At 41.0% G+C, this 23,024-nt stretch overlaps 1 protein-coding gene across 1 annotated transcript in view; it reads left to right on the top strand.

Annotated features, from left to right (window-relative positions):
- The window catches only part of Slc35f1 (solute carrier family 35 member F1), a 454,331-nt gene extending 448,517 nt beyond the window's left edge, over nt 1-5,814 (top strand). Inside the window, exon 8 of the mRNA XM_052163630.1 lies at nt 5,346-5,814. Coding sequence (XP_052019590.1) covers nt 5,346-5,570 — 225 coding nt within the window. The 3' untranslated portion in view covers nt 5,571-5,814. The remainder of the gene's footprint in view (nt 1-5,345) is intronic.
- Nucleotides 5,815-23,024: the final 17,210 nt, after the last annotated feature.

Genomic DNA, 23,024 nt, shown 5'->3' with positions numbered 1-23,024 from the left:
ACTAAGGATTCCTATTTAGCTGGTCTCCACAGAAATAGCATTACATTCAACTAACACGTCATGTTTATCATTAGCATTTTGTTTTATTTAGTCAATAGAATGTGTTATAGAAATTTTTAATTCCAATCCAGGGTTTCTACCCCACCTTTGACCATTTAGTTCCTGGATAAAAGACACACACAACCTTTATATTTATAATAAGCTTTAATCAGCAGAAGAGCTGGGCAGATGTCTATACTCTATTCCCAGCCAATAATCCTTTTATATAATTTGCCATGTTTCCTCTGGGCTGCTCTTAATTGAAATTAGCCAATTCTCATGGCCGTATTTTAAGATTCTTATCCCATGGTGGCTTCTTCCTCCATTCACGTTCTTCTCCCCCTCGTGGGTCTCTCCCAACCTGGGAACCCAAAACCCTGCCTTTCTCTCTTCTGTCCAGCTATTGGCTATCGCATCTTTATTCACCAATTGTACTGGCTGGTTTTGAGTGTCAACTTGACACAGGCTGGAGTTATCACAGAAAAAGGAGTTTCAGTTGGGGAAGTGCCTCCATGAGATACAGCTGTGGGGCATTTTCTCAATTAGTGATCAAGGGGGAGGGCCCCTTGTGGGTGGTACCATCTCTGGGCTGTATTCTTGGGTTCTATAAGAAAGCAGGCTGAGCAAGTCAGGGGAAGCAAGCCAGTAAGAGGCCTCCATGGCCTCTGCATCAGCTCCTGCTTCCTGACCTGCTTAAGTTCCAGTCCTGACTTCCTTTAGTGATGAACTGCAATGTGGAAGTGTAAGCTCAATAAACCCTTTCCTTCCCAACTTGCTTCTTGGTCATGATGTTTGTGCAGGAATAGAAACCCTGACTAAGACAACAAACAAAAATAACTTGGGGGCAAGCTTACATAGCATCACTTGGCTCTGCTTGTGGATTCTCTAGTCTCTGAGGCAACCAGGTCTTGGGGGTCAACATTTAGCATTATGGTACATAGCAAAAGACTAAACCTCAACAGAAATGTCTTTATTCCCCTGGCTAGGATGGTGAATCTCTTGTACGCATGGCTACTATCTTTCTATTTATATAGGTCAATGTCTAATGAACTTGTGGGTAATTTAACTTGCATGTCTAATGTCAAAACAAAGTGAAAATTGGGTCTGTCCTTAATCACCATTATGTGCTGAATGCCACATTACATAAGGCTCAATCATATGTCAATGCTCTATATCTGGATTGAATGCCTCAATGAAGAGGCATTATAATCTGCCTTGCTGGCTACTCCATCACAAGGACTTGCCTTGAGCAATACTCAGGTATTTTTGCCACACAATGTTTACCAGGCCATTTCCCAAAGACCTGTGAAGACAGGAACAGTATCAAAGGATCAGAGGGACTAGTGATGATACAGAACACATCCTTCCTCTGCTCCTTCAAACTATAAGACAGATGAAATGTTGGCTGGATGTCCTACCACAGAGCACTCAGGTTGCTAGGGGTCTCCATTAGCTAAAGTTATAACCACCAAGTACACTTAGGCAGCCCTGTTTCTTGGTGCAGACCAGTTTCTCCCTGAGATTCACCTTGTCTGAAGTGCATAAAGCTCTCACCTCACTCCGGTGGTCCCAGGGGCAGTCCTGTTCTGCTAGCTTATGGGACAGAAAGTACAATTCTGCCATTAGTAAGTTAGGTACACAGACCGCATAGAAGTTTTGTTTGCCTGATTGACTTTTTGAAACAAATGCTCTGTAAATGTGACATCCAGAACTATAGATTATCCCATTAAGTACCTCATCAGAATGCTCATTATTATTTTTTTTAATAAGGCTAAAAAGACAGAAGAAAATTAAACATCTTATCCTTTGGAAAATAAGTTAAATGTTTCTGTCACCATTTATGATATTCGGTATTTATTCTTATTAATACCAATGTTTGCCAGGCTATTCCTTCCTAGGATAAATGAAAACGTTCTCTACTATGTATTAATAAAACCTCTTGGGTGACTTCCAAGATGATCCTGTTATATGGAGTTACAACCTATCCATCTTTTGAGAAAAAAATTAGAGTGAGTTCTATATGAATTAAGTAGAAATAAATTGGCAATATGCTATGTGCTGTCATCCTGAAGCTATGCCTCAGAAAATAGACAGTTGTAGATTTATGGCACAATTGTATAGTTTCATGTCCTTATAAATGGTATAGCCACAACAGTGGCAATGAAACTAATATAAATTGCATGTCTGTGGCAAGGTGGCTGTCCCAAGTGTTTTACATGTTTTATCTAATCTGATCCTTAGACTGATTGTGTACAGTACAGGTATTGATTGATGTGGAAACTTGAACCTGAAGGCACAAGAAATTCGACAAGCATCACAGCAAGGAAGGGTTAGACCTAAGACTTGATTCTAGCTTGAGGGTTAGAAGGCAGTGGTCCGTTGTTGGCCTCCCTGTTTTCAGGATCAGCAAGAGCAGTAAGTACCTAAGGCCACAAAGACAGTCTTTGCTTGAAACAAAAACATATGAGCAGAGTAGCAAGAGTCATTCATAAAATATTGAAAATGATGATGATGCTAGAAGCAAAGCCGTTCAGCATGCTAAGTGCCAGCTGACGGATGTGGCATTCAGGATTTCAGGAGGTGAGTCTGGAGATGAACAGGCTTCCTGGGATCAGGAAAGGCAGCACCGAGATGCTCGCCTTCTTTCCCCGATTTTTAAAAATTGTGACTCAGAGAAGAAGGCACATTTATTTTCATTAAGGAACACCTAATTAATTATTTCAAGTTAATTAAGTGGATCTGTTCCAAGCCGAGTCTAGTATATAAATCCACATTCAGACGGGTTGCCATCTGGCCAGAATGTGAGAAAGAGAAGGGATTGGGAAACAGAGCAAAGAGTTCTGTAGGAAGAAAATCAGAAAACAGCCTTTCGTCTTAACTACCTTGGTCCTGCAGACAGAAAAAGCTGGAGAGAAAGTACACTGTAGCAAGATGGTTACCCACAAGGAAATTTTTTTTCCTGTGTCATTTCCAAAATTGCCTTTTCCGTGGTTGAACCAGCATCTCCTTAGCTCATTCACATCCGCCATGTAACTTACCTTCATGTTCTGGATCACTTTCCTGTCTTCCGCTCTTCTAGCTTCGGTGCGTCCTTGCTTACCACCTGTTACTTCTAAAAGAGTGGCTGTCAACCTTCCTTAGGCTGCCACCCTTTAATACAGTTCCTCATGTCATGGTAAAACCCCAACCATAAAATTAATTTTTTGTTGCTACATCATAACTGTAATTTTGCTACTGTTATAACAATCTAAATATCTGATATGCAGGATATGTGGCATGCGACCCCTGTGAAAGGGTTTTCAAGTAGGAAATGGGTTATAATCTGCAGCTTGAGAATAGCTGTTCTAAAGTATGAGCTACAAAAAAAATGGACAATGAAAATAAAATAGATCTTTTCTATCAGATCTTTTCTATGTTGTTGTTTTAGTTACTGCTCTATTACTGTGATACGATACCATGGCCAAGGCAACATATAGTAGAAAGCATTTATTTGGGATTTAGAGTTTTAGAGAGTGAGTCCATGATCATCATGGTGGACAGGATGGCAGCAAGCAGAACACATGGCACTGGAGCAGTAGCTGGGAACTCATACATCTTGAGACAGTTTAGAAGCAGAACGAACTGAGAATGTCACGAGCTTTTGAAACTTCAAAGCCTAGCCCCAGTGACACATTTCCTCCAAGAAGGCCACACCTCCTAATCCTTCACAAATTGGGGACCAGGTATTCAAATATATGAGTCTATGAGAAGCATTCTCAAACTACACAGTAGGCAAGACTGGGTGTAGTTGGAGCCATCTGTAACTGTGTTTTCACTCATTCTCTTTCTCAAATTAATAACTCAGAGACTTCTTATATATGAATAAATGCCTAGGCTAATCCCTCGACTTGTTCCCCAACTAGCTCATAACTTAATTACCTATTTATCCTATTCTAATTCATACTGTGTAGCTGGTCCTCAGTTTCATGTGACCATCTCCGTCATCATTGGAGTCCAATCTCCTTTCCTACATCCATCTCTGTTCCAGAATCCTCCCTCTTTCTGCCAGAACTCCCACCTTCTATTTCCTCATTGGCTATAGGCAATTTTATTGATAAGTGAAGCTTCCACACAGTGAACAGAGCATTCTCTCTATAAGTGAGCTGATTGCAATTGACTGAAATAAGGTTTGGTGTGCCCTAATTGTATTGTATTGTTTTGGTCTGTGTGTACTTCTGTTTCCCCATGGCCTATTAAATCCTTGACGGCAAGAGCTAGGCTTATTTTTACAGTTCTATTTCCTTGGTATGTAGTTGCATATTTTAGATATGGAAGCTATTGTAAGAAGCCATGAAGGGGTGAATGAGTAAATAAGTCAAGAATAAAGGAATGAGAAAAATTGGCAATATTTACTGGTTTTGTTGTTGTTGTTGTTGTTGTTGTTGTTACCTTATCCTCCCCTGATAAACTACCCAACATATCTCCCAAAGAAGCTCCAGGGTATCAACTTTTTATAAGCATTCTTGACATTATAAACGTATACCAACCACTCTTCCAACACACACACACACACACACACACACAGCAAACCAAACAACCAAACAACAACAACAAAATGAAAACCCCTCTGAACTGTCAATCAAATGGCTTAGGAAGCTTTTGAAACTTCAAAGCCTTAGGAAAAACAATAACACAGTACGTTTAATCCTGATTGGTTTGCCTTTTGATGCCAAGGGGAGGAATGTTGCGTTTTACTGACTCTCTCTGTTCAAGGATAATCTTATCTTGCAACGATAGTTACTGAGGTCAATAATAGTTCTCACTGGAGAGACAAATCACGTCTGCTTTGGATTAATGTGAACTAAGTGCCTGCCACTGCTGCCAGCGAGGCCTCTTAGCTGGTCACTTCATTATGCCTTACAATGAAATATATATTTCTTCTAAGTATAATGAGGCCACAGACAACCAAGTCTTTACCGAGTGATGAGGGAGATTTTTCTTTTTTGCTTTTTTTGCTTTGAATTTGATGTATTCTAATTTGTGCTTAACTAGCCTTCCCAAGCAATTCAGGTGCTCAGATGGGCATTTTAGGGATAATTAGCTAAATGTTCCTCTCATTAGCCACAATGCCTAGAAAAAAAAAAAAAAAAGACAAAGGGGATCAATAAGACAAAGTCAGGTTAGGAGAATATTCACTTTCTATCAAGAATATCAGCTACCTCATCAAGTTGCATGTTCCTGTGCTGGGCAGCTTCTCCTACCCAGGACATCGTTAACCTATCAGTGACTACACTTTGCTGCTAAATCACCTTGCTTTTGTGTTTCAGTTTTCAGGTCTTTACCTCCTGTCTTTCTTCACCATCCTCATCGGGCTGGTGCTGTATTCCTCCACCTCTACATACATAGCCCAGGATCCTCGAGTGTACAAGCAATTCCGTAATCCTTCAGGACCTGTCGTGGACTTACCCAGCACAGCTCAGGTAGAGCCTTCAGTCACCTACACCAGCCTGGGCCAGGAGACAGAAGAAGAGCCCCATGTACGTGTGGCCTAGGAGAAGACCTGCCCTGCCCACTGAGGACAACTCAGAGGCCATGTGTTTGCCCATCACCTCTGTATTGTACATAGAGAAAGGTATTTAGTAGGTGCAGTTTTACAGGTGGACCGCAAGGTAGCTAACCCTCCTTTCCTCAAAGGAAGAAGCTGAAGACCACTGAAGACACAGGCATCAATCCACCTGACTCAGAGAGAGGCTTTGATAGTGTGTATTCTGACCCAGTCCCCACCCCTCCATTGATTACTGTGAAAATTTTTGAATCAAAAACAAATATCACTGTTACTATGATCTTTATTATTGATTGTTACTGTTATTACACTGACTTTCAGAAAGTTTTTTATTCCTGATGGGAATTATTGTCAGACCCTCACCTACTCAACATAAATCCCAACTTTTCTATGGCAAGTCACTTTTTAAGAATCATACTTTTTGTTTGTTTGTTTTGCACTGACTATATAAATGATGCATGCCACAGAAGCTTGCCCATCCTGGTGATCTTGTGGCTAATGGTTTCCTCTGTCATCTGTTGGATTGCCTGTTCAATGAGAATTTTGTGCTGTGACCCTTGTGGGGAGGGGAAACTGACCATATAATTCTCTATTCTAGGAATAGATACAAAACAAACATTTTAGCCATTTTGTATTTCCTTTTCTGCTTATTCCAGGCCACTGGCTTCCTCTTGGCCTAGGAGATTCATCTAGTCAAGCCCTGTCAAGCCCTGTAACTACAAGATAGGGTCTGTCCCATTTTTGCAGCTTAAAGAAACCCTAGAAATATGGGTTATATGTTTTTAACTTCTTTTTCTGTCTTTTCTTATATCACTCTCCTCAATAATTAGTTTTTTTTTTTCTTAATGATGTCATGGAAGTTAATCAAGGCACTGGAAAAACCATGGCCTCCACCCTCTTAGTTACACAGTACCTTTCTGGAAGTATGACAACATGGAAATTATCTTTATTGTGGAGTCCCACTGCTCATGCCACCTCTTTGAGTCAAGGTACTATTATGGAGAAATCTCTGTTAGTAACTCATGCTCTGGTCACTTAGTGATAAAAATGTCACCACTGAAAAGTCTGGCAACTGGATCACACTTGATACCCACCTAACAGAATATAAGGAAAAGCAACTCTACTCACAAAGAATGCTACAGCATCCCAATAAAGCTTAATACATCACTATTTAATCAGTTCTGTTGTCTTTAAGAATGTCTCCCCTACACCCAACACAGAAAATTAGGAAACACCACGGACCTTTATAATGTAGAAAACTGTAATGTGTCAGTGTGGAAGTTCTCTGTAGCTTGGCTGACTTCAATACCACGCAAATGGATCCTTGATGGAGTTACAGGGTTTGTATAAATATTTATGTAATTTGGGGCAATTCAAGTCAACATTTTAAGCCAACAAGCAAAGCAAAACACTTGTGGGTAGTGGGGTGTCTCATAAAGTAAGTCCAGATTGCAAAGTAGGACCTCAACAAGTCCTAAACGTGGCAGGCAGAAGCTCTGAGGCTGTCTACCCACAGGCCCTGGTCTCTTTGCCTGCCTTCTTCTGTGAGCAGTCACATTGAGAGATTTTGATATGTCTTATGATAACAATACCTACACAAAATAAGTAATGTGCTTGAACACTAACTCAGTTTTTATTTTCCCCCATTGGAAAATATAACTTTTCCTTCTAGTGTATTGTTTAGTCTTGACCTAGGAGATAGAAAATAAAACTGTTTCCCTGGTGTGCAAATTTCACATCAGTTCAACCCCTTTGGAAATAGGTTTTCTCTATTGCGGTGGGGTGGGCGGGGTCGAGAAAGGTTTGTGCTAAAGTTACACATCACCTAATAACCTTACCAACATCTGCTCTCTGCTACCTTTTAAGCCAATTAAATACCTTTCTCTGAATATTTTGTCCATTCAGACCCGAAGACCTTTAATGACTGTGGTTTTATTTTTATGTTTACATTCCTTTGGTTTGCATAATTTACTTGATTTATTGCATTTTTAGTATTTATTTTAAGCCAAATGTCTTTGTCTTTTTGATTCATTTTTATGACACCAATTTGTAGACACTCTGTAAACTCTAACGAGAAGCAAGTAGCTGAAATTGTTTCCAAGTCCATTCAGTAGGCTGGGAATAGTTTTAAAGTTGCATTTTGATAAGGTCTGCAATTAACTGATGGCTGAAGATAGCTGTCTGGACCATTTTATAGGATGTTTTCATCGACTCCATTGTATGGAAACCAAATGTGAATATCAGGATGAACTCACTGTATACTTTTTGTTATCTGATGTCTTTGTGATCAGACATTAGTGCACCTGTGTTGGTTTATCTCCATTCATAAAGTTGGTAACATTGGCTCATGCAAGTCTAGGAATTTAGGATTGACCCTTAAGGGAAAAAGACAAAAAGTTGCAAAGAACAATGTTTTCAGTCTGGAGGCATTGGTGGTTTGAGAGCGGGGTGGGAAGTGGGAATAGGGTAATATTAACTGTAGCAGTTTTAGTTTCTGAGATTCTGTAACCTCAGTAGACACACCAGCAAGAATTTCAGCATTTTAATCTACCACTCTTCTCACCTCAATCAATGAGAACAGTCCTCTATATAAAGTTGATGAGAAGTGAACCACAGCTCTCTTAAACCCTACCAGAGATGCGTGGTAGTTTTCACTTTCTCAATGGAGACTTGCACTGGGGGTGGAGCTTGCCTCAGTCAGACCTCCTCACAGCTTAGAACACATATCCAGGTAGACCAAGAAATGGACAACTTCACACCACTGTGTCCCATGAAAATATTTCAATGTTTAGTTTAGGTATCGCTAACTTGTGCTATTAACCTTCTGACGAGCTTGTAGTATTGTTTGTTTGGCATTTATTTTTGATTTGTAACCATTTAGTAGTCCCCAGCTAGCTATCAGTGCAGATTTTACCCCATGGGTAGGAGTCTATCTTCACACCACATAACAAAGCACACTAATCCTGACACCACAATGGAAAATATGAACCAAAATGTTAGAAAGAAAGAAAGAAAGAAAGAAAGAAAGAAAGAAAGAAAGAAAGAAAGAAAGAAAGAAAGAAAGAAAGAAAGAAAGAAAGAAAGAAAGAAAGAAAGAAAGGAAGGAAGGAAGGAAGAAAGAAAGAAAGAAAGAAAAGAGAAAAAGAATTTTTCACTGGGAAGCTGAACAAGTGATCTACCTTTTCTATTTGCATGTTCCCCATGGACTGGCTGTGGCAATGTAACAACTGTACGATGTTTTCAAATAAAAATAAATGCTTTACGAAAGCACCACACTGCCGGCTCTCTCGTGTGTTTGTCTGTACTGTGACAGCCATGATGCCAGTTCCCTTGAGATGTTAGAAATAGCAAAAACAGCAGAGAAACGAACACAAGTCCAAATAAAAACTAGAGGGAAAATAGTTCCAAATTAGGAACCACAGAGTCTTTGAACTATAGTTTCCAAAAGTCAAATTAGACATATTGGCCATTTAATTTAGGATACTAAAGAAGGCTGTGGGAATACAACTTTCTTTTTTATAGTTTATTTTTCTATTGGATATTTTATTTATTTATATTTCAAATGTTATCCCCTTTCCTGGTTCCCCTCCGGAAACCCCCTATTCCATCACCCTCCCCCTGCTTCTACGAGAGTACTCCCTGACCCACCCACCCACTCGCACCTCACCTCCCTGGCATTAACCTACACTGGGGCATCAAGCCTTCATAGGACCAAGGGTCTCTCCTCCCAGTGATGCCTAACAAGATCCTTCTCTGCTACATATGCAGCTGGAGCCATGGGTCCCTCCATGTGTACTCCTTGGTTGGTGGTTTAGTCTCTGGGAGCTCTGGAGGGTCTGGTTGGTTGATATTGTTGTTCTTCCTATGGGGTTGCAAACCCCGTAAGCACTTTCAGTCCTTTCTCTAACTCCTTCATTGGGGACCCTGTGCTCAGTCCAATGGCTGGCTGCAAGCATCAGACTCTGTATTTGTAAGGCTCTGGCAGGGCCTCTCAGGAGACAGCTATATCAGGCTCCTATCAGCAAATACTTCTTGGCATCCACAGTAGTGTCTGGGTTTGATGTCTGTATATGAGATGGATCCCCAGGTAGGGCAGTCTCTGGATGGCCTTTCCTTCAGTCTTTGTTCCACACTTTGTCTCCGTATTTCTTCCTGTATTTTGTTCCCCCTTATAAAGACTAAAGCATCCACACTTTGGTCTCCCTTCTTCTTGAGCTTGTCAGGGATACAACTTTCAAGTCCACAAGGACAACATACTCAGGATATTGGAAAGCTACCCCTGAGAAATAGTCTCTTATGAAGAAGAAAATTCTAGGCACAGTGCTCTACGTATAACAGCAGACCTAACCATAAGCATTCTTCCTAACTAGGACATCTATGAGTCTAGAGTATCCAGATTCCTGCTCATAACTTACAGAGAACCTAACACCTCTCCCCAGGTAACTGCTTTCAAACTTCTATCCATGAAGCATCCAGAGTAGACATTATATGTATTTACTTTGTATATCCTTAGCAGTTATGTTCACAGTCACTTAAAAATAAATAAATCAGGATGACTCTATGTTTGAACTATATATTTATTCATTCTTTCATTCAATCACTCACTTTACATCCAGATTACTTCCCTCCTCCAGATCTCCCCACCACAGTCCTTCTCCTTCTCCTTGGAGAGGGTGGAGGCTACCCCTCTGGGTATCCACTACTCTGGCAAATCAAATCTCTGTGCATCCTTTCCCACTGAGGCCAGACAAGGCAGCCCACGTAGAAAAACATATCCCACAGACAAGCAATAGCTTTAGGGAGAACTCCTGCTCCAGTTGTTTGGAACCCACATGAAGACTGAGCTACACATCTGCTTCATATGTGCTGGGGTGGGAAGAGAGGTTCCCACCCCAGTTGGCATATGATTTTTGATTGGCGGTTCAGTCTCTGAGAGCCCCCAAGGTTCCATGTTAGTTGTCCTTGTTGGTCTTAGAATTTGAGGGAAGGGGGATGGAGCAGAGACTGTGTGAATGGCCAAGCAACAATTGAAGACCCATCCCATGGGCCAGCATGAATCCCCAATACTATTCATGATACTCTGTCATGCGTGCAGACCAGAGTCTAGCATGGGCATTCTCAGAGAGGCTCCACCCAGCAGCTGACTCAGGTGGGTACAGAGACCCACAACCAAACAGTGGGTAGAACTTGAGGACCTTTATGGAAGATTTGGAGAAAGAACTGATGGCCCTGAAGGGGATAGGAACTTCATTATATTTTAAAATTGATTTTCCCACAAACTTGTCCAACTCCACACCAAGTGCTTCACACACAAAATACTTTACAATTGCAAACTAACAGCAGGTAGTTAACATAAATAATTTGCTTCAAAAAATACTTGTTCTTATAAATCTTTCTAACTTTGTGGACAAATTCCAGTAGACAATTAACATGTGCATTATGTTACACCTGCTTCTCTAATGAGTTATCATTTTCTTAAGAGAGAGAACCTGGTTCCTAAATACTCAGGAGCTCCTGCAAGAGAAAGATGAGCAGGCATTCGAATTTTATTACTGTCAGTAACAAGGAAAACAAAATAATTCTAAAATTCCCAAGACAGCTGTCATCAATTAGATTTTCTCTATGGCCCACAAGAAAATGAATAGTAATATGTGATGTAATAGCCAAACTACTATGTAAAAATCCAATTAAAAGTTCAGTGCCCAGTAAAACACCTGACACATGGACGCTATTTGTACTTGTTATTTTATTATAATCTGTCTTCAAAACCACAAATAGAAAGCACAAACACAAACAATTCTATTACAAAATGTCACCTGTCGTTCTTCTCTTCTTATTTTTTTTTTTAATCTCATAAAATTCTCGTTCTTGGAATTGAAAAAAATCAGTGTATACACTCAATTTCCTGCTTCTAGGGAACTTTAAAAAAAATCACTTACAGAGGCCTTCAGGTTTGGGGCTGATGTAGGAGACCACCAAATTATTTCCTTTTAAATGTTATTTTACACTTATATCATACATTCTCAATTGTGCATATCCATCATACTTTTTATTATTCTTTGTTTTGTTGTTGCTAGTGTCCCCTTGCATTTCTGCAACTAGAGGGCTCACTAGGGGCCATCTACTAAGGATTTTAGCCCTTCATTCTCTATGGGATTAATACTTTTAATACTTTTTTTTAAAAAAAAGAAAGAAATCTACCACAGCAGGATAGCTGTTCTACATCCAGATGTCCTATGTTGTAACCTGAGAGAACAAGACATTGAGTGTCACTCCTCTTCAGACAACTAGTCAAGTCTCTGCCAAACATGACAACGTCTTGATAAGCAAGGCCCACAAATGATCATGGGGAGCAGGTCTCATGGAATAGGCTACAAAATTAGCACCATAAAGGGCTGGTGTAAGCAAAAAAGTTCATAGGGCGTGGGGAACATGAAAAGGAGCTTGTTCATTAACAGCAATTGAGCTAGGGCAAGCCCACAAACTGAAAGATAATTCCAATAGGAAAGACAAATACAACTTTATATAGTGAAAATCAGTCTTCCTGAACTCATTATCTCAAACTAATGGTGCAAGTTAAAACATATCACCTACAGATATGGTATGTAAGTGAAAACTGGGCATGATACTACCGGAGGACCCTGTTATACCACTCCTGGGCATATACCCAGAGGTTTCCCCAGCATGTAATAAGGGCACATAGCAGCCTTATTTATAATAGCCAGAATCTGGAAAGAACCCAGATGTCCCTCAATGAAGGAATGGATACAGAAAATGTGGTTTATTTATACTATGGAATAGTACTCAGCTATTAAAAACAATGAATTCATGAAATTCTTAGGCAAATGGGTGGAACTAGAAAATATCATCCTAAGTGAGGTAATCCAATCACAAAAGTATACACACGTGGTATACAGTCACTGATAAGTGGATATTAGCCCAGAAGCTCAGAATACCCAAGACACAATTCACACATCAAATGATGCCCAAGAAGGAAGGAAGGAGAGGGCCCTGGTCATGGAAAAGCTCGATGCAGCAGTATAGGGGAATACCAGGACAAGGAAGTGGGAGGGAGTTGATTGGGGAGCAAGGGGAGGGGAGAGGGCTTATGGGACTTGGGGGGGATCAGGAAAGGGGAAATCACTTGAAATGTAAATAAAGAATATATTTAATAAAAAAGAAAAAAAGAAAGTAGGCTGACTGTGTGGCTCATTATATGATCCACACAGCCATAACAGTTTCAAATACAAAGGCAAACACTGATCATTATACACAGACAACAGGTAGAGATCTGCTCTGTGCCGGGAAATAAAGTCACCCTGACTTGAAAGGCATAAACTACATGGGTAGTTCGTCCCTAACCATGGATAGCTGGCAGGACAGCACACAGCCATGTCTTCCTGCCACTAGATGGCACTGAGTCAGACTATGAAGATAAGGCTGCCCACCTGCCTAGCATGGTAAGCAGTGAGTTCTCATTGGTGTTCCCAGTCTTGTGCAAGTCTCCTATTAGTAATGATAGCTGCTGAAAGTTCAGGAGAGCAACAGTCATGTCTTACCTCTGAATAGACATCCATAACCACTATAAAACATCTTCCTGCTGTTAAAGATAGCTCTCAATACTGATTCTAAAAGCAAACCCTAGTTTCTATACAGGGATCGTTGAGATACCTGCAGCCTAGGCACTGTAAGTATCTGTAGTCTGGAGTGGTGGGAAAAAAAAGAGGAGTCCCAATTAGCAAAATCACAGACATCATCGCTACTTTCTATTACTCAAATGTAAGCTTACCAGGGGAGGCTTTTCTTACCAGGGGATCCACTGAGAAGCAAAATTTAACAGAGACTGACACACCCATACTCGACAAGATGTGTTGAATGACTGAGTTTGCGCGTAAATAAATGTGTGCTCCGAAGGGGAAAGAAGTTGATTCCTGAAAGCCAAGATGTAGACAAAGAACCTAAACCACTCTTCACTTAACATTTTCAGAGCAAAAAGCATAAATATGATTCCTGGGATTTCAGGCTTGAGATGGAAGCACGGGGTAATCCAACCTATTTGGTCTGAGGGGATGGTTGTCATCTTGCCTTCCTTGGTCATTTGTCTGTAGGCAGAAATTATTTCCATGGTACCTGAAGAGGTTCAATAAATTTTAAGTAATGGTAATAATAATTGCAGTTTCACAGATGGTTGGCTCCTCGCCAGTTTCCCAGCAAACTAGCAAGACAATAAAACCATCTACTTGTTCGTAAAATGACTACTGTTCTAAATGAAATTACTAAGAGAGGGGACATGGCCTAATCACTCGAATAATCAAACCAGTCTCATTATGGGGTTCCCTGGAAGCTTTTGTTTGAATTTTCCAATGTAGTTTTTGGCATTAAATGGGATTTTAAAAGCTAAATAGGTCACACATGCATACAAATGGTTGAGTGAATCACAGAACCGCTTCATGTTCCCAGGATTCTGCCTATCGGGCTCCTTTTTAATTAAAAGGGAATTGTCAAGGATAGCAGACAACTTAATGTAGGAAATTTGGCAGGCGTAGGGAAGAATGATGTCAGTTTGATTCATATTCCTGACTTCTATCAACTAAGTTCGCTCTTCATTGTAGTCTGAGCAGACACAGAGTGAGAAAACTGGGCGGAACACTGGAGACAAATCTGAGGTGAAACTTTCTGGTCCATTCCTGGCAGGAGTTTTTAATTAGAAGGGGAGAGATTTACCCTTTAGAAGTTATGGCCTTATTGCCAGTGGCAAAATTCTACAGATAACAGAAGTGTATAGAGAACCATATATTCCTCAGTCAGACATCTGGGTCTACAAGCTAGATGCTGAGCCTTCCCCACAAAGGGGATGGTTAAGGTTTTAAGGTGGTAGGATAAAAGATATTTAGGAGGAACCTGTAACTCAGGAACAACTGAAGTGTTATCCTGCAAAAGACAGAAAGGAACATATGTGTGCCCCAAACTATTTGTCCTTGACGAGTCTCCCTGGGAGAATCCACAGAAAGGAAATTCACCCTGCTGTCCGAACTGAACACACAAATGAGACGTGTCTCTGCACTGTCCTTGGCCAGGAGATCTGCCAGATGTGCACACTTCTTAGCTGCAGTAGCTGATCTATAAGCTTTGTCACTAAAACTCCTCACTAAGACCCACAAGGCATGCTTGTTCTCACTTTGGGCATTCTCCTGTGATGTTTGTTTCTGTCAGTGTCCACGGAGAGCCTCCTCTCAGCTGTCAATGGATAGATCTCAGTGACCCCAAGGCAAAGGAGTTGTGTTCTCCTCTGAAATATTGGAGCAAAAGGAGCCCCTCAGTCAAACGTCCCCTCAAGGATAACAATGGAGGGAAATCAAAACTGCTGAGCACCAGGTGATATCATTGAGTGGATTAATGTGCAAAAGCAACAGCCCCTGTACGTGTGGGGTAATGCACACTGTCCATCACACAGATACAGCAAGCCCCTTAGAGTTGTGCATGCATGTGCACATGTGTGCATGTGACTATATGTGTGTGTTGTTTGTGCTTTTTCTTAGTTTTTATTTAGTCTTTTATTCTGGATTGTTTGTTCATTTTATTGTTGTTTGCCTCTTCATTTTCTAAAGAGACAGAGAAAGAAGGCATGGAGTTGGGTGGGTGTAGCAGTGGAAAGGAGTTGTGGGAAGGGAGCCATGACCGAGTATGTGATATGAAAAAAGTGTTAGCAATAAAAATATAAAGGATTAGACAATATAAAATTATACACTGATTCATTTTTTCCATCTTTTCCCTTATCATTGGTTCTCATCCTTTTCTCAGTAAATTGCAATAGTTTGAGATATTGGGAGTCTTTACAGGATTTCTGCCTATTGCTCCTGAGTGAAGCTGTAGAAAAGGTTTCCATGTTTACCTTTGCTGCCATCTCAGCCTGGACTTTCTGCTGCACTAGTTTGTTCCTGAAGATATCTTTATTATAAACTCCTTAGGGAAAAGTGTTCCTGCACTTTTCCGTACATCAGAACTCAGATGTGACTGTTCTTGATCTTTTCCTTGTTAAAGACTCAATGGATCATGAGTGACTACAGCTAAAGCAGTGTGTCTGGATGTGTGAATAGTTGTTTTAAAGGATGTGATAGGACTATTTTATTAAATAATATACCATAAAACCACTTTGGCTTCCAAATGACAGCGATTTTAAAATCAAACCACAGTTTTGTTTTGTTTTTTGTTTTGTTTCATTTTGTTTGTTTTTGCTTATAGGATTTTTCCCCCAATTGTACAGTGTCAATTGTACAAGAGTCCTACATTAGTTAACAGTATTATATCAACTTTTCCCATAGAAAAACAAATGTCTGCTCAACCCCAGATAGGACACCAATAAAGAAATTTCTCCACCAGACTATATTGCTGAACTATTTAATTTGATTGGTTTTACTTATAGAAACTTGCTTGAGGGGCTACCTACAGGATTATGAGTAGCTTACAGGTAGGTTATTCTACCATGGAGTCTCTTCCCATCCCTAGCAAACATTAACTGCTGATATACCTTTGGGAAGAGGTGGAACCTCAAATCTCTAGTACCCCCTATGTCTCATAAGCATCCCTATGACTGAACAGTAGTGTTCTCAATCTTGTGCAGGTCTCCTTTAAGTAATCACAGCTGCTGAAAGTTCAAGAGGATAACAGTCCTGTCATGCCTGCAAGGCCGGAATCCACAACAACTGTGAAACATTTTACTATTGTTCAAGTTGATTCCTATTAGTGATTCTGAAAGCAAATCTTGTTTTATACAATGAGAAACTTTCAAATAGAATAATTTCTTGCATTTTTAAAATTTTGTATGTATAAGGAAGAGGACATGTAGAAGTTAGAAATAGAAATACAAGAATTGGTTTTCTCCTTCTACCACGTGGATTGTGGGTATCAAGCTTAGGTAATCAGTTTCAGTGGCCAGCATCTTTACTAATACATTTCACAGACTCTCAGATAAAACAGCTAACTCACCCAATAAAGATTTTTGAGAGAAGCTTCGCCCAGTAGAATAATGCAGAAATAGATTGCTCTAAATACAATGAATCAAAAACATTTTTCTCATATGTATTCTATCATTAAATGAACAAAATAATAAATAAAAACCTTAACATTAGAAATGAAGACCACACACATAGGACAATAAAATTTGGCTTTCAAAACAATCTAAGTAAAAGCATCTTTTAAAGCCAAATATTTGGCACCAATCTAGATGGTTCTGTTGATGATAGAACTGGGACAAATAAACAATGCAGATGGTTTTCTAACTGATTTAGATCTATTCATTTGTTCAGCCAATATGGTAAGACCAGTGCTATGAGAGTCACGTGGTCCCATTGAAGCAAGGTATATATGGTAGGAAAAGAATCTAATACTTGGGCTAAATCAGAACAACTTAGACTACCCTATAGTTATTTCTGGTAATACTATTTGAACTTAAGCTTCATTCTAGGTAGAAGGTTGAAACCATCTTTCAGCTACTTGATTGTTGATTGAATCTTATTCAAATTGCAGGCACCATGTGATTGTGGGGCCAGAAAACACCTCTGCCACCCTTGAGGAAGTCATGTAGCCTGGTGTCCAAATTGCAGGGTTAGCTCTCTCCCTCTAAGGACATGCCCAGCATGCACCTGGAATCCCTCCTCATGCAAAGGAAATAGACCCAGCACCTGCACATCAGCTGATACTATATACTCACCCCAAAGACCCCTACCCATTCTCCAAGGTCCTTGCTATATAGTACTTGCCAACAAAAGAGAACTGTTTCACTGAAACATCTCAAAGAAGACTGTTTCTCTTGGCACTCACTCTGGCCAAGATCCTGCGGAACCCACTTCTCTGGATAAACTTTGTTCTTCCCTTTCTAGCCCGTTGTGCATTGGTGCCTGGATACCCAGAGGACAGAAGCAGAACTTGACTGGAACAATTGTTTTTACTAGCGACGTAAAAACAAATATTCTACCATTATGCTGTCTGTTTCTAGCAAATACTAACATCTTTCTCTGCAAAGAAAGCGATGGATCCCCCCAGCATCCAGCAGGTCAGAAGAAAATAAATACCTGGAAACTAGTCAAGCCCAACATAACCAAAGCTATGTGTGAGGCCTGTGAAGCCAGATTCAGTTGTACAGGAAAAATTTCAGAACCTGTCAAATCTGACTTTTCCATATATGGCTCTAAAAGAATCCATCACATTATTTCTAAACTGTAGCCCAGGATTCAGATGGCCAAGCACAGGGGGAGTTTCTGCTGGTCATTTTTCTGTCAGCTCAGGTGAAAGCCATAGGAGTGTTCCTTTTGATTTTAGAACTGTGCTGAGGTAACTCATCATGGCAGGAGTACATGACAGACGAAACTCATTTACTTCATGGTCATGGTCAAAATGGAGAGTTCTGCTCCAGAAACACCCTCAGTGGCTGTGGAACTTCCTACTAGACCTATCCTAAAATTTCTACCATGTACTGGCAGTGCCAAGAAAAGAGAAAGCATTATTGCATTGCCTTGAGGAAAACATTTCAGACTCAAGCTAGAGAAGATTCTCCTAGCTCTCCTGGGTAATATGGAGCTTAGGTAGCAAACAAGGGCAAGAGTTCAGCAAATGACCTCAGAGTTTCTCTCTTAGATGTTATTTTTTCCATTGCTAATCTTGAACATACCACCTCAAATTTCAGTCATTATACCTTAACTTTTTAAGGTATATGCTGCTGTATGCTTTTGATTTGTGTCAGGAAGAGGGCATGTGAGCCACAGGTTGTGTGTGGAGGTCAGAGGACAACTACGTTTTCTCCTTCCACCTTTATATATAGTTAATGCCTATAGAAGACTGAATTCGGAGTTTTTCAGGTTTAAATATCAAACACTTACTGGCTGAGCCAGCTCATCAGCCTCAGCCAACAGAAACTTTAACATCATTACAGATTATGTAGTTGTGAGTATAATTATTGTCATTTTATTCTATTGCACAGCTCTGGTCTAAGTAATAGAAAAATTGTATTATTTAATCTTCATGGCTTGAGAGAGTCCTACAGTAAGAGCTATTTTATTGACGAATTTGTGGAAGCATTGATGAGTTACCAAAAGTGGCCAAAGTTATACATGCAGCAAGTGATGAGGGCAAAACCCAAATCTAGTGTGTCTGGCCTCAAACACACTTAAGCACAAAACAATTCGTGAAGTTCAGAAAAGCAGCTACACCAACAAACCCTTGTACTATGTACAAGAATCCTGTTTTGTTTTTTCTCTTAATGTAGGAAAAGCATCAACTGTCCAAGTAGAAAATGATTCATATTAAATCAGCCGGCATACGAAACCTATACTAACCACACCTGTGGCTCATCATTCATCAAACAAAGAGTAACAGGTAAATCCCTCTCTTTGGTAAACAGAAACAGTGGGTCTCTGGTCAAGAGAAGAAACATCAACATGTCTTCTAGAAGGAAGGTATGGCCTGGGACAGTGTCCCTGATTTCTCCTATAGGGTTCAATGACAGCCTGCAGAGGCTGATATCCTCCAACATGTCTCTTGCATTATCGTAGTGTGCCATGTTCTGTGATTATTTCTGTCTTCTTTCTACTTAGCATGTGGTAGAGCTGAACACTCCCTCTCTCTTCAAATAGTGCTTGTGCAGCATATAGAACCCCTTTCTCCTGGTGTACTTCCAGGACACCCCTTCCTACACCCATGACTAGTTCTTCTTTTGCTTCTATGACTAAATGATACAGCTAGATTCATGTCTCTATCCTCAACTTACTTCTACTTTGTATCCACACTCATTCCTTCTGCTTCACACACCAGCTTTGTGTAAGTGTCTCACAGGCAGGAATTACCTGTGTAGATCTCTCTCTCTCTCTCTCTCTCTCTCTCTCTCTCTCTCTCTCTCTCTCTCTCTCTCTCTCTCTCTCTCTGCCTGTTCAACAGGCCAGGTCTGAACATCTAGCAAGTCTCTCTTATCAACATATCCAAAGTAGAACTCACAATCCCTTCCAACCCTACCATTCTTCCAGGGTTTTTTGACCTAGCCCAATATGGCTGGTGACTCTTACCAAATGCCTGGGATTCACCCTGGACATGTTCTTTGTATCAGCATCTACACTCTCTCCACCAGCGAATGGCTGGGGTTCTGATTCTGATTCCTGGCCACAGATCCTTCTTCCTGTGTTCATGCTCCTGTCTCCTCTATCCTTACCTGCCTCCTACACACTCTGCCTCTGGACTTTCCATTGTCTCCCGTGTGAGCTTTTCTAAACATGTAAATTACATAATGTCATATCACTGCACGAAGCCTTCTGTGTCCCTTCTCAATATTAGAATAAAAGTCAAGTGCCTCACTATTACTCTCCAGACCCACCAGACCTGGACCCTGCCTTCCTTAGCAGCTACTTTTGTCTTCTTTCCCCCTCAATCACTCACCACTGACACCTGAGCATCACATGGCCCCTGGTGTAATCAGCCTAGGGTGTTCACATAGGTCATCCCAGCCCTGACTCCACAGAGGGCCTCCCTTCACTGTCTTTAGCATAGTCATTGTGGTAGTTGGAATAAGTATGGCCCTCACGGACTCCTGTGTTTGAATGCTTGGCCCTTAAGTTGTGGCGCTCTTAGGAGGTATAGCTTGGGGGGGGGGTGTAGGTGTGGCCTAGTTGGAGGAAGTATATATCACTGTGGAAGAGAGCATTTTGGTCTCCTATGCTCAAGCTACATCTAGTGTGGCACAGAGTCTCCTTCTGTCGCCTGTGGATGAAGATGTATAACTCCCAGCTCCTTCTCTAGCACCATGTCTGCCTGCAGGCTACCATGCTCCCTGCAATGACGATGATGAACTAAAAATCTGAAACTGTAAGCCACAATAAAATGGGTTTAATAGATAGATGTTTAGACTTTGAGGACTAGTAAAGGCTGTAAAACAGTCATTCTTAACCCATGTATATTTACATTATGACTCATAACCATAGCAGAATTAGAGTTATGAAGTAAAAAAATCATTTTATGTTTGGGGGTCACCATAACAAGGGGTGATAGCATTAGGAAGGTTGAGAACCACTGTTCTAGAAAAAAAATACAGTTATTAAGGCTCAATTCCTACCGTGCAATGAATTTCAGATGGTAGCCACGTACGTAGGGGAGGTTTGGGGATAGGAGATCTTATACTGGCTTTGAAACCCACACCACCTAGGAAGATACACAAACATGTAAATGTTCTTGGCTTAGGTATATATCAATAGGCCGAAGAGATTTTTCCCTAAATCCTATTAAACTGTATTATTCAGCAACCATTGAATTTCCATCAAGAACTAAAGGTGTCAGGTGATTCTTCAGAAATAAAAGCAGGTGATCTTTCTCTTTAGAGAGATTCGTCACATAGGCTATCCTGCCTCCCTAGCTGTGCTCTGCCTGGCTTCTTTAACAATTGCCTTGCCTCACCAGCCCCATCTCCCCAGCAACCCACTACAACCCCATCCTGAGCCATTCTACAGACAATCAAGGGGAGCTTTAAAACTCATCAAGCCAGCAAATCTCCCTCTACATCCAACTGGCTGCCTAATCATCTTTCTGAAGACTAAAAGAGTGATAAGTTCGAAGGATAGATCAACTCATATCCCATAGATCACTCCACTGAATCAAGAACCAAGACAAGAAAAAATGAAAAACGCTGATATCGAAATGTGACCTGACAGGTGAGGAGTCAATGAGGTAGGACCCCTGTGAACAGGTAACATTTTATTCCCAATCAGCAACTGATTCCCGATGCCACTCCTCTATACCAGGCACAGATCAAGAGAGAATGGCAGTGTTGGGGAAAAAAGCAAAGTTTTATGTTCTAGTTAAGGAAGATTTAAAACAATTTAAGAGAAGTTTCAATAGAAATCGTGCTATAGGGAAAATAAATCACGAGCAGCAAGATGGCACAGTGGGTAAAGTCGCTTGCCCGCCAAACCTCATGACCTATTTGATCCCCCAGACTCAAATGAGGAAAAGGGAAAGTCAGTTCCCACAAGTTGCTCTCTGACCGCCATATGCATTTTGGTGCATATGCACACACATAATTTTTTTTCAAATTTTAATTGAAAAACATTGTACATGCATGTATGTTTTGCTTGCATGCATGTCTGTGAATTGTGTATGTACCTGCTGCAGGTAGAGTCCAGAAAAAGGTGTCTGATACCCTAGAAGTAGAATTAGAGTCATTTGTGAGCTATGGTGTGAGTGGTAGGAAACAAACCCAAATCCTTTGAAAAAAAAAAAGGAGCCAGTGCTCTTTGCCCCTGAGCCATTTCTCCAACCACTGTAGTAAAAAAAGTTTCTGAAAGGGAATAAAATGGTAAGGTGGCAGAAACAAATGGGTGTAGGGAAAGTATACTTAATGATGTAAGGAGAAATGATCACATAGACAGGACAAAGAACAAGAGAATGCAGAATGAACAGCATGTGCAAAGAACTTCTAGGCAGATGTCTCTGGGAAAAGGCAATAGTTACCCCACCCCACCTTCATTCAACAGGATTGGGTGAGCTAGACCTGAAGGTTGAGGCAGAATAACCTACAAGCACTAGTGTTCCGCTCTTTAGTGTCATGGCTGGTTAGGCACACAAGCAGACAATCCATCCCTCTACTTTGGGGAAATGATTTAACATGCCTGGCCATGGGTTCCTCATAGGTAAAAGACTATCAGTGATGTCACCTTGACAGGAGCTTTGCAGATTAAATAGCCTTTGACTAATTCTCATTCTCTCTCTCCCTCTCTCCCTCTCTCCCTCCCTCCTTCTCCCTCTCTCTCCCTTACTTTCTCCCTCTTCCCCCCCTCTTCCCCCCCTCTCTCCCTCCCCCTCTCCTTTCTCCCTCCCTCCATCTCCCTTCCTCTCTCCCTCTCCCTCCCTCTCTCCCTCTCCCTCCCTCTCTCTCTCTCCCTCCCTCCATCTCCCTTCCTCTCTCTCTCTCTCTCTCCCTCCATCTCCCTTCCTCCCCCCCCTCTCTCTCTCCCTTTCTCTCTTCCTCTCCCTCTTCTTCCTCTCCTCCCCACTCTCTCTGTGCATGTGGGTGTATCTCTGCATGTGTATGTGTGTGTATGTCTCCCTCTCCCTCCCTCTCCTCCCCGTCTCTCTGTGCATGTGTGTGTGTGTATGTGTATGTGTGTGTTTGTCTCCCATACTCTTCCTCTCCCTCTCCTACCCTCCCTCCCCCCTTTTTTACTTTTGACTTTGTTCTTTCATGGTTTTGTTTTGTTTTTGTTTTTTTGAAGTATAATCTCATCTTGTCATCTGGGTTGATCATAAACTCATAATCCTACTGCCTCAGCTCCTGAGCACTATTTCAGTCCTGTGCCTCCACTTCATGGGCTGCTGAGGTTTTTCACTGGCTTTGACCCCAGAGCTGATTCCCAGACTCTGTGTGGGAAGCCATTACTGATGCCAAAATGCTGCCAGCATGCCACCCACC

The sequence above is a fragment of the Apodemus sylvaticus genome, chromosome 19, assembly GCF_947179515.1.
Source record: "Apodemus sylvaticus chromosome 19, mApoSyl1.1, whole genome shotgun sequence".
Taxonomy (NCBI): Eukaryota; Metazoa; Chordata; class Mammalia; order Rodentia; family Muridae; genus Apodemus; species Apodemus sylvaticus.
The sequence above is the reverse complement of the archived record's forward strand: the minus strand, read 5'-3'. Positions and strand labels throughout refer to the sequence as shown.